General features: G+C 37.6%; 1 protein-coding gene across 7 annotated transcripts in view; it reads right to left on the reverse strand.

Annotated features, from left to right (window-relative positions):
* RALGPS2 (Ral GEF with PH domain and SH3 binding motif 2) overlaps nt 1–19,114 on the reverse strand; it is a 146,099-nt gene that overhangs the window by 60,005 nt on the left and 66,980 nt on the right. For all 7 annotated transcript variants that reach the window (XM_040565017.1, XM_040565022.1, XM_040565016.1 and 4 more), the window contains 4 exons: nt 18,984–19,067; nt 11,317–11,406; nt 7,340–7,432; nt 3,119–3,245 (listed from right to left, as the gene is read on the reverse strand). In XM_040565017.1, the coding sequence (XP_040420951.1) occupies nt 3,119–3,245; nt 7,340–7,432; nt 11,317–11,406; nt 18,984–19,067 (394 nt within the window). The remainder of the gene's footprint in view (nt 1–3,118; nt 3,246–7,339; nt 7,433–11,316; nt 11,407–18,983; nt 19,068–19,114) is intronic.

Below are 19,114 nucleotides of genomic sequence, written 5' to 3' on the forward strand. Positions count from 1 at the left end.
ACGCTTTTATTGCCATCGCACACCTAACATCGCTCTCCCATTTAAGTTAGCGAGCCCACACCGATGTGCTGCTCTTTGCCTGCACTTCTAGAACTTGGAAATCAAGTCACTTTTCTCATTGCTGCAAGGAACTGAAAAAATTTTATGATTTCTTTTTCCCCCTAGTTAAGTGTAGAAGAACATCTTTACCTCGTCCACAGCAAGCAAGTTGTGGTAAGTAATAAGAAAACAATCAGTACTTCTGTGGCTCAAAAAGCATTTCCATCACAAAGACCACAAAAGAAAACATTTAAGCTTTACACTACAATGCTAAGACAGTCGAGAAAAAAGCTCCACGCAAACATTTGGTGCTGTGGCAAGTCTAGTGAGCTCTGAAGGGTAAAACACACATCCCACTACTCTCAGCTGAGATCCCTTAATGTGCTCCCTTTCCCCATGACCTTCCAAACAGAGTCATTCTCAACCTGGGCCAGCATTACTCTGGCGGGGGTTTGCAATGATAAATGCTTCTCTGTGGAAGACTCGATTCTCTGCACTCTTCTAAAAAGCAGTTTAAAGGAGAACAGCAACTTCGGGATCTCTGCATCACCCCTGAAGGGATCCCTGCCCCAACCCTTCTTTCTCTGGGAAAGGAAACAGACCTTATGGTTAGCCCCCTCCCCAGCACATGCCACACTCGCAATTTCAAACAGCAGACTTGGACTTTGATAAGCATTTTAAACAAGGAGCAGCAATAGCCCTCTATATGATTCTGATACCCTAAGCAACAGCAGAAAACCCCATCCTTTTGGGAATTGTAACTTACAGCTGGAAGCTTAAAACCGTAAGCAAGCAAGCTGGGTTACTTCTGTACCATACAACACTTAGATTAATGGAAATGCCTCGGGAACAGAATTTTAGAAGTAATACTTCTGCAAATCTACTCATGTCTTACTGGAGATTAAAGCTCTGATCAAATGAGAAAACTTGGACTCAATAGCCAACCTTCCAAGATAGATCCATGTTTATCATGCCTGTAGTTGCAAAGCAATTTTGTTCTTTTTGCCACATATTTAAATCTTACAAAATTAATTTGAGAGGGAGTGCATCACTAGGCGTTTCCTATTTCTCTAGAGAATTTAAGAAAAAGGCTTGAGGAACACTCTATGTCTTTAGTGAGAATTCATGCTATATGAAACCAGGCCACAAAACGTTCTTTAACTACAGCTGGTCACAGCAAAAAGCATTAACCCCCTCCTGCTTTTTAAGCAGGAAAATATGTATTTGACTTCCATAAATTATCAAGTCAATCCTAAAGCTTACTCTAAACCAAAAGTTGCACAAGAGTTTTCTCACATATAAAGAGGAAAACATCTGTAACAGAACAAAACTTAAACCATTGCTTTCCAACATTTTCGTCTTCTTTTAATTATACACTTGCAGGTATTAAGGCAGCATTTTAAAAACGTCAGACACCAAATACACCCAAACTTGAAGATTTCTCTGTATAGCAGTAAGTTGCAGAAGACCATAATGGCAAGGGACAGAGTATCATGAGACTTGGAAAAATCTGAGAGCGGGTTGGCTTGAGACTTTTTAATTGGCAAGGAAACAATTTGAGCCTGGCTTCACATTTCATAAATCACAGCATACAGGTAAAAAGCTTCTGGACAGCTAGAAACTCCATTTCAGAAGCATACAGAGTCCGCATGTCTTACACATGCGCACATGGAAGGGGAAGCCACAAAATGGTAAGTTTAATCACATCACACTCTGGTTAGTTTCTTTGCCCCTTTTAATTCAAGCCTAGTTCAAACAGCTACGTCAACAGCTGGGGTAGTATGTGATCATGTGCCACACTGACACTTCTCACACTTGCACTTCAGACAAAATGGGCTCACGCTGAGTCTTTCAGAGCTCCATTTTAGGCATGAACAATTACCAACATCTGAATACTCAAAAACACAGGAAATTAACAGCTGCTAAGATCATGTTGGAACTGATGGATTTTTCTGGGAGGGATGTAACATTGAAGTGAAAAATGAGGACAGAATGACAAACTCTATAGGACAGCTTGTCCTTAAAATTATTATTGGCTCTCTAGAGCGAAGTATTTTTCTAGTACAAAGTACATAAAATCCCTGCAGCTCCACAAAAACTGAATATATGCATTTTAGAGGTATTCCAGATACTAACACCAAATGATGGTAATGTTTATCGCATCAAGCTACGAAGCAAATGAAGTAGTATTGTGATGAACTATTGGTCACAGCTGAAAAAGGCTATCAAGTTTTTATTTATTTAATCACAAAAAAAGAAATAATAGCCCCGCTGAGTAAAAGAAGTATCAGTCGTCATGAACAAAGAGATCACAGGTTAATGAACTTTAGTGACCACAGGAGGTCATCTTGAATTTAGGTGCGAGAGCACCTGATATCTACAAAAACATCAACTTTTTCTCCCCCTGGAAAAAGGAAAAAATGTGTAAACTTTTCCTTAATTAATGACATCTTATGATACCAAAGAAAAGCTACATTATAAGAGCACACATCACTTTAAACCAAATAAAACAGATACTGAGTAATACTAAAACCGATCAATAAATATATTTATTTATATAGCTTTCAAGATACAAAGGAATATCACTGACCCATCATTATTTCATAAACGTGAGTCAGTACTATCAACCCATTTTCACTTGTCAGTTTAATATAATTAAATGCAACAACAGTTGCAGATTTTAGCATGTTCCAAACCCAAAGATCTACATTTATTTATCTCAGAGGCTGGTGATTTATCGCTGCTCATAAATTAAAACCCTGAATTACTGTAACATTCAAATATTTTGCTCTTGAAGAGTGCTAGCAAGCCTAACAATTTAAGTAGTTCTCCAGAAGTCAATTGGTATATCTATAGAGCATATGGGAAAATAGTTTCCTAGAAAACTGATACTACATGTAAAACCTGAAGTGTTTGTGAGGTTTAAAAGAAGTTTTTTTTCTGAAGCTAGTGAAGTTACTATAAGGTTCTATATTCTTCACTGAAGCATCAAAATAGTTTCATGCATGCTTAAAAGATAGCGTTTAGTTTCTGTAATCATCGGAGAAGCATGTTTTCCATTAGTGTTTCTTCAGCTTACCTAAATAGGGAATACATGGAGTCATCTTCAAGCTGCTGATATAGTCTCTAAGCCTTTTGTAGTTATCTTCTTTACTCATAACATATTCCAACTTTTCAAAGGTGGCTTTATCCTTCCGACTCAATAACTACAAAAAAAAAGGCAAAACCAAATGAGGTTAAGTTTGATTGCTATGATTTCTTTTACCCTTAAATGCATAGATTTGTTTCCCCATATTTTTTGTTGTTAAATATGACTGCTTCAAGATTACAGCATTTACTCTTTAACGATGAGTACTTGGAGGATTAACAGAGAAAAGTAGCTATTTTGGCAGCAAATTTAGATAAGCCTTCTAGAGAATTAGTCAAATATAAACTTTGGTGTCCTGCAGGATCTTTATGAAATAATACAAGTTTTCCGAAGACTAATCTAGCCAAAACACAGCACAAGTTCACATCCTGCCCACTTCTGCAGTGTTTTAAAGTAGTAATTTATTCGCTGTAATGATCCGTAAGTTACTGTTTTCTCATTAGATGTACCGAGTTTTATACCAATCCAGTTCCACAAAAACCCAAATTCCAAAATGTGTTCTTATTCAATTGAAAACTCTCAACAAATTAGTTTTCCAAAGAGCAAAACAGTATCATTAAGATTTGAAAAATATCTTTTATTAAACTACAATTAAGAGTAAAGATTTGATCCATTTTTCTCCACAAAAGGAATTACGGACTGGAATACAGGCTGCACTTATTGTTCTGCTAACTAGCAATTTTATTGGATCTTATTACTAGAGGAGCCGTCACTTAGAATACAAAAGCAAGCCCTGGATCTTGTGTCCACTCTCCCCCACCCCAACACCTTCTTCTGACAGTATTAACAGAAACTAAGCACTCTTTACAAGACTGACAAACTAAAATATTTTTGAAATATCTAACTGCACTACTGTTGCAAAACCACATCAGCGGCTTTATTTCAACTTAAAGCCAAAGTTTAAAGAAGGGTGTAAGATGTTTGTACTGAATATTTTGGGAGAAGACTCAGTGCTCGAGTCCCCCCCTCACACTTCTCCGACAAGATCCTCAGTAGTGCAAAATTACAAGGTGCAGATCACTTTTTATTCCCTTTTCTCTTTCAAAAAGAAGATCACCTTATGTGAACATGATAGAAGTGGAAACACCCCTTTTCTAAAGCTGTAATTTCACTATTGAAATAACTTTTTTCTACCTGCATTTCCCATACCTTAGTCTTCATTAGGATAGCCACACCAGCAAACTGAACACAGGCTTTCAGAAGAAAGTCACTTTTCAAGAGTGAATTGTTTTCCAACATGTGCTGGTCTTTTGCATTTCAACAATTAATTGAACATTGTTAGCTTTGGTTCCAATATTCTGATGAGCAACAACTCAAATTCATTTCCAGGACAAAAGAACAACAGCAGACAGGCATAACTTCTTTCCAGCCACTGGAACGTAACATTTATCGTTTGAAGTTTATCTCCTCAAAGATGGTTGCAGTTTAAACAGCCTAGATGAGCCTTCCTTTAATGATATTCTAAAACATTTTGTCTCCACTGCATGTCTGGAAGGCTTTCTGTTGTTTTTTTTGGACTGGAAGGTATGGCAAGACCAACAGGAATAGTAATGGCCTAAACTCAGACTTGAATGAAATTAACTGGGTTTTCCTGAAAACGCACTGAATTGCACAGTCTTGTTGAAGTTGAATAGATCATTTCAGGCTCTTTGAATAATCTCTAAAAAAGTAAAGCCTGTGTGAGTTTCCTTTGTGCTTCTGGTGCAATTCACATCCTGTGTCTAGTTCCTGCATTAGTGTACAGAGAGCCTGACAAAACAAAAGGTGTTATTCTGAGGAGAAGTAAGGACCTAATTATTATTTCTTCAGTTTTGGAACTGCTTCTTTTTCTAAGTAATATTTCCGCTATCTCTTTTGGTATTTTAGGCTCTGAGGATGCAAAGAACAGTAAAGAGATGTACATAAGCAGAGACAACAAAAGCCAAGGCTGACAGCTTACAGTAGGAGAAGGGTTCAGAGACTTCCAGACGGCTCCTTGCTTTACAGCATGCCAGCACTGGAAACAACTTTTGAAATGGAAGAAAGGAGAGCTGAGGTTTCAGGGTGCTGGCAGAGCGGGGCAGGATTCACCTCACCTAATTTCAGCTGTCTAATGATTATTTGCTTATATTGCTTAAGTCCAAGTTAGTCATCTAGCTTCTTTTACATTAAATAGAGAGAAGCATGTTCCTGGAGAAGTTCGTGATTCAAGTTTTGAATACGGTAAATCATATATTAGAAGCACTTATTACTCTCTAGAGTTCATTGGGGGTCCAGGCAATGGATGAGACAAGTAAATTTCAGACATATTCAGACATGCTGTCAGATGACATGATTTTTATTTTTTTATTTTTTAAGAAAACAAACATTAGATTACCAAGCAAATATTTAATGGCTCCTTTCAACTCTAGAGTCCAACCACATAAGGTGACTTTTTTAGGGAGCAAGTATACTTGCAGCTATTTTCCTGACTATAAAAGTTAGGTCAATTGCAAATTGCTGCAAATTAGCTCAGAAAGGAGCAAGAAACACTCCTTTGTTAAATGTTCTGGAACACTGTTGTATAACTTAATCAAGCAATAGTAGTGGCTTGCTTGGTGTGCCTTTTTAAATGTCTTTTCTTGCTTTTACTATACAGAAAACAAAAGGCTTAGAATTACTTCAAGAATTTATAAGCTGAACTTCCAAGAGAAAGACGTCTAAATCAGTTTGCAGTACACATTGCTAAGAGCTATCCTGCAACTTTAATTTGCAGAGGCTTATAAAAGATGATGAAAAACATAGATTAGCTTGGGACCATAGAATTTAAAAACACTTTCAGAAACATGGAAGAGGTTACCTGGCATTTCAGAAGTTGGAAGAAGGGCAAAGTTAAAAAACTGATACACATGCCAGTGGCATAACAACAATCTTCCTAAGAATTGCAAACCACTGCTTCTAGTTGACAAAGTAGGAGAGAAACTGGGAATTCCCTGTTCTGAATGGCATAATCATGGTAGTAACTAGTATGGTTATATTAATACATAGGTATAGCAGGTACTCTTTTTGAGTCATGCACAGAAAGCAATTTGGCATCACAGTTACATAAAGCTGTTGAGACAACACAATGACAAAAACAGAAAAACAGAAGTCAGCCTTGAGAACACTTTGAAGTGTTAACTTCATAAAGATTTTCTTAGAGAGATTTTGGTATTTTGAAACAAGAAGTCTTATCTAACTGCATACTTGCAAAATGTGCACAGAATTCTAAGTGAGTATCTTGGCAGGAGTGATTTAAATCACTTTTGTTAACATTTATCAGCTGAGCAACATTATCATTCAGTTTTTCCTGCCTTGGGTGGGGAAGGAAACAAGATGAAAAAGCACATGGATGTGTAGACATATGTAGAGAAAGTTTTTCATTCTTTTAGCTATTTGTATGGATACCTCGCTCAGGAGTATTTCAGTCACCTGATCCATCACACTTGAAAATGTCACAGTTCATCTGATTTTACAAGCTGGGTAACTACACATTGTATAACTGAATCAAGCACGGTTTTCTTAACTTGAAGGTATCAATGAGCAGAAGTTATTTCTAATGTCCTACTCATGAAGGATGCAACTGCACAATATTGATTCTAGTTAATTCAGAAAACACGTCAAAACGTTTCCCAAGAAAACGATTCATTCTTAACTATACAAATCTAAAAACATGCAGTTGCTATAACTATGAAAATAATTCTGAAAACTCTGATGAAGATTGCTATACTCGGTTATCAGTAAAAGAAACTAAAAATCTCTTTATGGAAACTGAATCAAGAGTTTCTGAACATCTGTTCTCCATAGCAAAAAAATTCCAACAGCATAAACCCCTAAATGATTAAAATATGACCCACTTTGGCATTCGTAATTTTCCAGCAACTAAATACAAAATAGCTTCTGGCCAAATTAAAAGCCTCTGCATTTAGCAGAATCTGTAGGGAGCTATTTTTCAAAAGGAAAGTATTTCTACGCCAGAATGGAAAAAAACTCAACAGGAAACCATAGACTTAAGATGCGGTCGAAACATTATGTACACAGTACAAGAAGATTACAAATCTGTAATAATTATTGCAACCTTGAAAATAAGCTACAGAATGTTGTATTTTTCTAAGAATAAATTAAAATCTCTCTAATGTCCTGCTGCTCACTTACCGCCCATGTTTTAGTCAGCCTGAAGATCGGTGCACTCTGTAGGCCTGACACAACTGCCATAAGAGCATGCAGATTATTCAGCTCATACAGTTTCTGAGGACAAAAATGTATACAAAAACAAAACATTCCGAGTGCTGTCAACAGTTAATACAGAATAAATAACAATCTAAAGTAAAGAAGTCTTGCATGTTCTACAATGAACATTTTATTATAGTGAGATGCTGTGCAGCCATACCACTTTTATGGCACCTTCTAATTTTTCATTGTTGCTTCTGTACCGTTTTGGATTACATCACACTAGCCGTTTCATTGTCCAGAGAGACACGTTCTAAAAATATATATATATGTATACATTTTGTGACATATACCAGAAATGCCAGAAATTTTCAAACCTGACAAATTCGTTTCTTTGAAAATTCAGAATTTTCAAACTTAACATGCCAAGAAGGATAACACAGTTGTGAATGATGTGATTATGGTAGTATTCAATATCGTAAATATATTTTGCACAACAGGCTTATGGAGCTACCAAGGCTGCATCAAAACACCTAGAAAAGTTGATGCAGGATGAAGTCAAGCAGGGTACATTTGAAAAGCCATGTACCTAGGGTACTTCTCTTACTGAAAGGTAATTTTGGGGGTCTAAAAACTAAAACTAATTTATGATATAAGATTACGAGGAATCCTTGCTTCTCAAAACACAGCTGTCAGTCTTTTTTCCTCCTTGAAACTTAGCTTATCCAAGATGTCCTCATTAGGAGGCCATTCATGAGATAACACAAAAGTAAGGAAGATTTAGCTAGGTTCTGAATAAATGATGAATATCAGACTTTTTTTTTTAAGGGAGGCTATAAGCAAAACTGCAGGGATGGTTTTCCAGCTAGTAGTTTGGGAGCAGGCCAAATGATTCTCTCTCCTCTTTAAAGGCTGATGGTTCTCTGGTACTGTGTTAAGGAATGAGGTCCTCATAGGTATTTCTCAGGAGTGCCATGTTTAATGCTAACTATTGGGTCACTGTAGCAGGAATTTTAATCTGTGTGCCTGGATCTCCATGGTTCTGGTATGTCTACTGACTACCAGAGTCTTCCCACACCCACTGAATAAGAACCTCTCTCACCTAATACCCTCTTTGGTGAATTCTTTAGTAAGTCTGTGTAAAAAACAATGTTACATGGGCTGAGGTGGGAGAATGGAGGCAGGCCACCAGTGGTGTTCCCCAGGGCTCATGTTTGGGGCCAGTTTTGTTTAACATTATCAGTGATGTGGATAAGGGGATCACGTGCATGCACCTTCAGCAAGTTTTCAGATGATACCAAGTTAGACAGGAGTGTTGATCTGCCTGAGGGTAGGAAGGCTTTGCAGAGGGATAAGACAACTCAATAGGGTGCATCCGATTTTATGGCATTCAACAAGGGTAAGTGTCAAATCCTGCACATGGGTCATAACAACCCCATGCAGCAGTATAGGCTTGCGGAAGAGGGCCTGGAAAGGTGTCTGGCAGAAAAGGAGCTGGGCATGCTGGGCGAAAGCAGGCTGAACATGAGCCAGGAGAGTACCCAGGTGGTCAAGAAGGCCAACAGCAGCCTGGTTTGTGTCAGAAATGGCATGGCCAGCAGGACCAGGACCTCAGTGCTGGTGAGACTGCGCCTCAAATACTGTGCTCAGTTTTGGGCCCCTTTCTACAAGAAGGGCATTGAGTTGCTCAAGCATGTCCAGAGAAGAGCAACAAGGCTGGAAAAGGGAGTAGAAAACAAGGCACGTGAGAAGTGGCTGAGGAAACCACGGCTGTTTAGGCTGGAGAAGTGCAGGCTGAGGGGAGAGCCCATTGCTATCTGCAACTCCCTGACAGGAGGCTGCAGCAAGGAGGGGTTTGGTCTCTTTTCTCATGTAACAAGCAATGGGACACAAAGAAAGGGCCTGAAGTTGTGCCAGGGGAGGTTAGACTAGGCATTAGGGAAAATTTCTTCATGGGGAGGGTGGTCAAGCACTGGAGCGGGGCAGTTCCCATCCCTGTAGGTATTTAAGAGATGTGAAGACGTGGCCCTGAGGGTCACGGGTTTGTGACAGGACTCAGTAGGTCAGGTTGATGGCTGGACTTGGTGATCTCAAAGGTCTTTTCCAACCTAGATGGTTCTCTATACCATAGACCTATCCCTTCCAAACAGTATTGCCAGTCTTTGTCCAACCACTCACACAAGCATCTATTTTTCTCCCCCACTTGCCCAAAAATAAGATAAAGTTTGCTGTTCTGAAGGACGCAGAACAATAACATGGCTGATTAAAAATAAAAAGCCTTTCCTAGCTGCTGCCAGCATTGAAACAGAAGTCATAAACAATTGAGATAGTCTGGGAACTTCAGGGGAATGCAATTACGTCCAATTAGTTCATGCATAAAACAATATAGTATGAGATGCCATTAAAGGACTGCTAGCTATATAATGGATTGTCAGCACAAAAAGTTCAGTCTAGGGGATTTACAGCTTCTCTGAAAAGTTAATTAGTGCTTTGATAATAGCCTTGCCATAAACAGAAAATGGCACTAACTGCAGTAACTCAAAGCTAGCAGCCATATGTAAGCAAAGCCAAGATAATAGATACAGTAAATAAATTAACAGATAAAAGCACCCCATGTATTTCCCCGGTTTTGTAATTGTAGTTCTACAACTCACAGCTAAGAGATGCTCAATTGACTTTAATTGTTGAGGCACAAAATCCTCTCTCAAAACCAGCAGAGTTTCAGCAAGCATTGCTGTCTGCAGTCCACAAATGAGATCAGGCACAGTGTGCTGAGGCCAAAGCAGGGACTAAAACGCCCCATCAGAGCAAGACCACAACCAGGCCTGACCCAGCTTTGTTTCCAAGATCAGTTCTGCACTATGATCACTACAGGGGCACACCTTCCCTACATTTATGGAAGCAAATTTGTTTATGTCCATTTCATCAAACAAAATCCCCTTATTTTAAAAAATATATTACATGAAGCTACATTAACTCTTCAGATATCAAAAGATATTTAAAAGATACCCTTAGAGCCTTTACATTTTTCAATATTCTCAACCACTATGACCATGGCACGATTTATTGAACAAAGGTTGTCAAATCTTACAAAATTAGCTTGCAGTCTGTGCAGTCAAATTCCATGGAGGTAAAACTACTTTGTGGAAAAAAAATGCATAAAGACAAAATGTATTTGCAACATGGATACCAAGGTAACCAACAAAAAAAATTCAATCATTTTTAGTACATAATCCAAGATGGTGATAGAAGTTATCTGCAGTAGCAGCCACTTTGAGGCAGCAAAAAGAAAGAATCCCACTCTTCATGGAACAACGAGTAAGTTTCACTCTGTTTGAAGGGCCAGGATTCTGGCTCATCTAAATCTGAGTCACGATTTCCTGATCCTTTTCTTAGGAATGCCAGTCCTAATGGCTTTTAGGAAGGTACCAAAGGATAAGAGCTCTAAAGCGCTGAGCTCAGATACGCTTCTGAAACTGTTTTTAAAACAATATTAGATTTATATTATTCATGTCACAATTGAAAAAAAAGATAAAAAAAGATAACAGACGCTTCCTCCCTTCCAGTAATAAAAGCAATTTGTGTTCTGACTGATACTGTTTGAACTGATTCTATAAATACTGTTTAGGTTTATCCAACATCAGAAAACTTTTGGCAAGTTATATTATCTAATAAAGAATATTTGAAGTAAGTTTTCATTGTGTTTCCTTAGCTAAGCTTTTTTATTTTTGGGGGGGAAACAAAGGCTTCAATTTCAGGGCTTTGCTCTGTCACTATTTCTGACAACTTTGTTACATGCATGAGCCAAGCACCTATTCATGTCAGCAGATACAACCACAGCTAAACTGGGTGTCAGATAAATATTTACCTACGTGTATTTCTGAACTGACCAGCCTAAGTATAAGATCTTTCATCACGGTGAATCCCACAGTCTCCCCTCCCACCCACCCCCAATTCCTTACCTTTGCAGTTTTAATATAGTGGCTCAAAACCTCAGCTCTTATTTTTAACGTTTGTGCATGTAGAATCTCTCTGACAACCCAGAAGCTTACCTAAAAAGAAGAAAAGATGCCTTTTAAAATAGAGAATCAACATTACACTTTTAGTATATTCATTTCACGAGTAACACATTGAAGTCTCACAGCATTCAAGTTCCATTTATAACATACGAACAAATTTAGAAGGTTCAAATGCTTGTACAATCAAGCAATATAACCCAAGCCCTAATAAAAGGCCTTGAATTTTTTTCTTGTTATTCCACTCTTTCTCACTCGCAATACCATCTACCATTACATGATCAAGCAGTTGCTTGAATCAATTAATAAACCCAATTTATGTTTAGAATTGAAAGATCCTTGCATCTTGTTACTTTCTTCACTTTCCCCAGTTTTTAACAGGTAACAATGCATTCCAGTATTTTGTTGGAGAGCACATGTTCTGATGCCTGCTTTTCTCACTAAGTGTGTTGGTGGCTAAATTTGTCTTTGTAATACCTGTCATATCCCTTACTTGTGTACAAAGACACCGGTGTCTGCTTTTCTAATGAGGAAAACCCTTTTGACAACAGAGCACCTCAAAAAAACCCAAAACATTATATGCAATCTACGCAAACATACTCATTTTCAGGCTAAGTTTGAGGATGAGATGTCAGACAAAAAGCAAATCACAAAACCCTCAAACTTCAAAAACATTCTCCCAAGAAAATAAAACCATGAAGAAAATTTATTAACAGAGTCTACAGAATGAAGGAATATAAAACTCCAAATCAAGCTATATTCTGTTTCTGGTTTTCCATGACTACAAAGCCACACTACCCAACTCACAGATGTATTAAACTGCTTCAGCTCCAGTTTACTGACACTTGCAAATTCTCAGCACCTCTGAAGAAAATAAACTGGTATCACCTGAACACTGGAACATAAGGCAGGAATCCTTCCTACCTTATTTCTCTAATATTTTAAGGTAATAGGTTTCTCTAATATTTTAAACTCTATGGCAGCAGAGTTCCACTCCCATTTAAACAAGAACCCCAGAAAAGAGGCTTTTAATACAGATATTTTTATAGTCATGAGAGTGACAGTTACCTTTTTATAAGCTACGAAAAGGTTTTCATACCAAAGCCTAACAGAAATTCATAAATCCAGGTAGGTTGTAACCTGGAGTTTATTATTTGTAACCTTATTGATGACTAAGCCAATTCCTGTCTAATATAAAGCATGCTATCATTCTCATTTGTTAAATTTCATGGAGTTAACATCACCTAGTATATAAAAATTGCCATCATATTCAGTACAGCATGAAGGATGCCTCCTGCATTTGTTAATTACCTGATTAGCAAGATTAGCAAGACACAGCATAACTGCTATTTACAAAACTACTGAAAGGAGCATATAAAGAAATGTACACTACCGTATGTAAACACTTGTCAACCTGTCGTGCAGCTCCGATTTTTAATGCTTCTAAACTACTGCTTGTAAACTAACATCACACACATATGCAAGTTACTGTCCAAAATTTCAATAAAAAAAATCCTATTTATCCTGTTTCACTCTGTACAGTATGACAGTTCTTCACACAGAATAGCACCAGAAGATCCACATCTCCAACAAATAATAAATAAAATTACATTTTCTGTGAAGTTAGCCTGATCTGATGAGAACTGAGATGTCAAAACACAAGAGCTCTGAAACTGGAAAACAGAAAAACTACAAAATAAGACACTAAAAACCCACATATATCCTACATAACTGCTTTCCTTTGGTCTCTTTATCTAGAGTCATACCAGCCAGGAAATAAAAGCCAGGGAACTCAGTTTTCTTTTCCATCTGAAAAAACACCACCAACAAAAATAAAACACAAAGCATCTCCTGAGAGACTGTTACCTTGATAAATGTAAAAAAAATGGTCCTGTGCAAACAGTGTTACTATAAAATATGTAAGAAATAAATGCATAAATACTGAAGTATTCAACAGTACTTCAAAGTATTGTCCAAAAAATTAAACCTCAATTTGATGTTCTGCTGCAGTTACACAGCTTGAGAAAGCCAACTTTCCCCTTGAGTGGTAAGTTGCCAAAGAGATGCTTTCCCTTTGAAGATCAAAGAAATTTAAAGTTTTAACATAGGTTTCTGTATTGCAGAGAATCTCAGAGACACCACCACTCTGCTGTGCTTCACAGGCCCGCATGCCTTCGATCAGATAAACAGAAATGTGAGGGAACAGGAGACTGCTTGCAGTAGGCCAGATTATGAAACACTTGCTCAAAACATGGAACAGTGCTCAAGCATGTTTGTAAGGAAGAAAAAACAAACAATTGAGCATGTTGGCCTTGACTTCTACCGAAGCTCATCAGTCTCACAGTAACACAAGTGCCGCACCACACAAGTACTCCTGTTTACTCAGTGAGCTCTGGTTTCTGTCCCAGTCCCAGCCAGACTGGGGTCTCAGCACTGCCAAGGTCTTGCGGGAAAACAAAACAAAGCCAACCCCAAACCCTCCCTCTCAGCTCAGAGCTCTCCAATGCCCTAAGTAAAAGCAAGCAGGAGAACGAAATTAAGCCAGTGACCATTTCCATTCCAACTACCTCCACTCCTCTTTGGTGTGTTTTCGCTGGCACTGACACTGTTTTTTGGCTGGCCTTCCATTCACTGATGTCTCAAAAAAGCACCATCTAATTTTTCCAAATATTTTAAAATAAACAAGTTAAACAAAGCTTTTTGTTTTAATTGGCCACAAATAACCACTTCTATATCTTATCCAGGTTCTTTCTTCATGTTTATCATGAATGGTTCCATAGATATTTTGTGGTTATTTTGTTTAAAGCCTTCTCTCACTGCTTTTACATCTTATTTTTCCACATATTTGTGTGGTAATATTCTTCCCTATTAACATATAAAAACCATGATCAACTTTGGAATATACCTTTCATGAGTCACAGTCTAAGCTTTTGAAATTATCCCGAGCTTTCTCTAAAATAATAGCTTTGCTATACTGGCACTTTTAAGCTCACAGTCACCAGTTCCAAACTAATTACGTCTTCTCTATTAATCAGTAGATAAATTCAAGACTCTCTCTCTTTAATAGAGTTTCTGGATCATTCTTTGAAATATTTGAAACATTCCGATACACTACATAAAAAGATGGGATGCAGCATAAAATAGACAGCACTGACCTTGCATCTTTACAGATGCAGTAAAATCCGTGTCATTCCCCTGCCTCTGTTTCAAAAAGAAGAATGACCATCTCTCCCCCATAGTTTTTTTTTTAATTTCTGATAGCCCTAGAAAAATTTCAGTACCATACTCAATGGCAACTTAGCAAAACACTACACCATTCAAGACAACACAAATTTTCCCTTCGTATGGAATCTTATCATTTCATTAAAAAAAAAAAATGTATGTTTTACTGTCACTGTGAAACACATTTTGCCTTTTTCAAGGGGGATTTTTGCTTTAAAAAACTGCTCAAATGCATCGAATCTAGTTGACAAGCTTCTCTAATATTTTAAGCTCTATGGCAGCAGAGTTCCACTCCCATTTAAATGAGGACCCCTGGAAAGAGGCTTTTAATACAGATATTTTATAGTCATGACGGTGACAGTTACCTTTTAATAAGCTATGAAAAGGTTTTCATACCAAAGCCTAACAGCAATTCACAAATACTTATTTCCAGAAGGTAGAGAGCAACGTTTTGTTAAGTAGTCAGACCTGATGATTTTGCACTTTGACAGGTTTATGATTTACAACAGTATCAAATTATACAACTAACTTTCAGGAAAAAAAAAGTTGCAAAAGACAGGAATCAGAGTTTTAAAAAATTATGTAGAGAAACTGCAAATTTTTAAAAAAACATTTGATAGTAGCTGTGTAGATCTATGCAGTACCGCATCACAATGTATGCTTCGAGATAAAAAGAATCCTGGCATGGAACGACTCACTGACTTCTCTTCCCTGAACTTGAGCTGTTTTTACAGGCACCATATATAATTATCACATAACTAATGCTGGAAATACACTACTTCATTCTCAGTGGACTGCAATCAACTGCACATAATCATAACTGTTTCCAAAGCTCTATCAGCAGATCAATTTGCTGTGAAGCAGCTGTTACTGATTTAATATTCTTTTTACTTACAATGTGAGAGCTGTGCAAGACTTTCTTTTGGCAAGCTGGGGGAAAAAGGGAAAGAGACAAACGCATGATGCATAATTTAAACCCAGTGAAGTTTCAAAGGTTAACAAAAGTTTGTTGAAATGTATTCACGGCCAATAAAGCCAAAAGTCACGATGATTTTATTGATCATGTGTTTTTAGCTCTAACCATTTGAGCCCCCTAGGTAAGTAGTGCAGGTGCCCAACAGGAACCGTGTCCTGCTGAACAATCAGCTAGCATAGATCTGATCTCAGAGAAGGTGGACCAGGCAAGGAAGATGAAAACTGCTTACTCCACTGTGCCGCCTTATTCCCAGCTGCCACTGTCTATCCCATACAAATTCTTGGCTTTCACTGCTCCCAAAAAAGATGGTGAATCTAAATATAACTACTATTGGAACAAACGACTCCTCCCCAGTGACGCATTTTGAACTATAGGCACACACCACATCAAAAATTCTACAAAGTACAGCATCAGTAAGTCAAAAGTGGATGTACCCATGTGAACGATAGAAATCTGCAACTGAAACACCACCTACCCCCTTCCCCTTCCTCTCTGGTTCTACCATATGAAGGTGGGACTGATGACTTTCTTTGGTGCCAGAATAAAGACTGATGCAAACTTCTTGGAAGAAGTTCTTGGAAATGGTACGTCCCTCAGCCACCAAAGCTGTATGCTGCAATTTCCCAGAGAACTGGTTAGACAAACTAACCCCAGAATCAACGGAGGAACCTGTCAAGTGAGAGAGGGGCACAACCAACTTTTATGGCTGTACAGAAAGCATACACACAGGGTAAGGATTATCTACAAACCTAGAACTTACAACAAGAAAATCCGAACCTACATTTGCAAACATCCCACTAAACAGAACGTCTACATGAAGGACATCTGATGAGACCCGCAGGCAGCCTGACATCAATCTGTTTGTATGTTTATCACTCTTCTGATGTTCCCTAAAAAATAAGCTCGAGAAAGGGAGAGCTCAAATAAACCTCTGCCCTTTCCTGACTGCATCACTCCTTGCAACACCCTCAGATGCAAAGCCAAAGGAACAAAAGGGGGAGGTAGAAGGGAAAGAAACAGCACAAGAAACTGTATAAACATCTGCTCAAAGCTAGCCACAGGGCTGCACTGTATTCAAAGTTCCCCTTCACCATGCTGAAAAAATTCTAAGTGCAATGACAGATCTTTAGTCAACTAAAACACTGAACAAGCTCAAAGACACTACAGAACTTGGAGTCACCTAGTTCTAATATTTCTTCCAGAATGGCCTGGTCTTTACCTGCCTTTCAATCAAAAATAAAAGCTCCTTGAAACAAAAGCGTAGTAGAAAAAGAAAACAAGACAGATGGAAGAGCCAGTCACAACCCAGAATCATTTAACATGCACCATGGAATAATGAGAATATGAAAAGTTTCCTTTAGCAGTTAGCAATGCTTTCTAGGGAAACAGGACTATCAAGTATTATGAATAAACGTGCTACAAAAAAAGGCAGGTTATTTCTAGCATTTTATTCTCTGTATTTACTTTGTTATAGGCGCATAGTTCTTATAGAAATCCACACAGAAATGTTTAAGACCGAACAAAAGAATATTACCCATCAAATTAAATCAATAATCAACCAAACCGATTTGGTAAGTGTTCCACAGAAGAGTGGAATGTAGATACGTCCTTAAAAAAACAGCAAAAATCTGAATTGGTCAAAAAAACAAAAAATTTTAAACACGAATAAGAATGTGAGACTTAAGAAAGTACTACAATAACAAACTGATGGGATATATGAAATTTATGTGTTAATCTAAGAATACTGCTTCTAGAAGTTTCCTAAACACTATTTAACAATAGAGTTAAAGGTCTTAAATGCTGCTAAGATGTTAACAACTACCTTTAAGTGACAGCTATCTCTTGCTATTTCTGGCCAGCTGTACAAGGCAGGCCTTCCATCTCTTTCTCTGTCCTTTACATAGTTTACTGGTTAGATATTTTTAAACTGTGGTTCTGTAATGACAAACAGTCAGTTCATTGCTTATTCACATAATCTGGCTTCCCCTCCTTACTTCTTGCTACTAAGTGTATTTTAACAATTCTTTCATATGTTTAAAGCTGTTTAGCCAATTCCTGCAGTTCCTTAGTGTGTTATACAACAAAAAATTAGGAGTGAGGTTCTTGAAGGCCCTTTCTACAAAAACATTTCAGAATATTCAGCAAAACAGCGTTTCTTTGAAGACACAACTTAGATGAATAAGCAAGATCTCAAAATGCTGGAACCACTGGTTTGTCAGTGAGATTAATGTAAGAAGGATCAGTGTAGAAACAGTCTCAGGCTAGACACAGCAACTTCAAAAGCTAGATCAGGAAAATTTCAACTAAATACTAGGGCGAGGGAGAAGAGGGGGAACAGAGTTCAGTAGATGATGCTACAGTTACAAGAAGTTTGAGGCATAACATCATCTCTTCTGAATGTGTCCAAACCCATCCACAGAGAAGCACTTCAGTCATTAGATGGTTAAGGAATATTGTAAATTTTGTAGGTAGTTAATTAATAGAGCTTGGTTGGATCCTGAATATGAGCAATAGCGGAAAGTGAGAAAGTATACAACTGACAGGAAAAAAAAACGGAAAGTTAGAGGCTTGGCCTGAGTTTGTGATGATTAACAAACATGTCTAAGATGTGAGACTGGGCACAGAAAACAGCTCTGGAAGGAAGCTTTTAAGTTTGAGACATTATTAAACATTTACAAGAGGAGAGATAGGGGTAAGAGAATTACTTCATCTGAAATCCAAAATAAGGCATTACATAAAAAAGCATTACAGTTTTGAGACTTGGTTGGCTAACTAACAGCTATAGTTATGCAGCTTTAATAGAGGAAGAAGCTGGAATTGTAATTTTAATTGATAAATTGGTTTTAACAGATTTTTTTTTTTTAAGAAAGCAAGCCACAAATCTCAACTACGTATCTGAAACATTACACCAAGTAGAGGATTAAAACAAAGTTTTGCACAGTCTATGTGTTTGCAGTTTTTAAGTTTGCCTAGAATCGTCTTAAAAAGATGACCATACTGACAAAAGGCTCTTATTTCTAGGGACAAATACACCTCTGTGAAGCAAAAGACATTCAATTAACATAGAAAGAAATCATACCTAATTATTACTCCAAAAATCCTATATGGTAAGCCTTTAACCTCAAATGATGATCCTGTCTTTATGAAAAGGACAACCACCGTTTTGGGGAAAAACCCTTCATATTTTCCTTATTTTATTCATCAGTAGCTGCTATTTAAAACAAAGCCACAACTATTTCTTTAGTACTGTCTTGGTCTTCCTGTATTTGCTGAAGATAAGGAACTGCTTTAAGCACATATTTGAAGTTTTCAAATAATCAGCTGTGATCAACAATAAAAGTCATGTGCCAGAACACTTAATTCCCCAGACCTTTTAAACATGTACATGTAATTGCATTTTAAAAAAATAACTCACATGATTGAATCTTCTGGTGAAAGCAACTGCATTTGGAGCAGAACTATATTTCTCTTTTTTATTCCATCCACAGCTTGCCAGCTCCTGGGAGAACAAGGATGAGAATTCATTTTTTTGAACTAGTGCACACC

Source organism: Cygnus olor, chromosome 8 (assembly GCF_009769625.2).
Source record: "Cygnus olor isolate bCygOlo1 chromosome 8, bCygOlo1.pri.v2, whole genome shotgun sequence".
NCBI lineage: Eukaryota > Metazoa > Chordata > Aves > Anseriformes > Anatidae > Cygnus > Cygnus olor.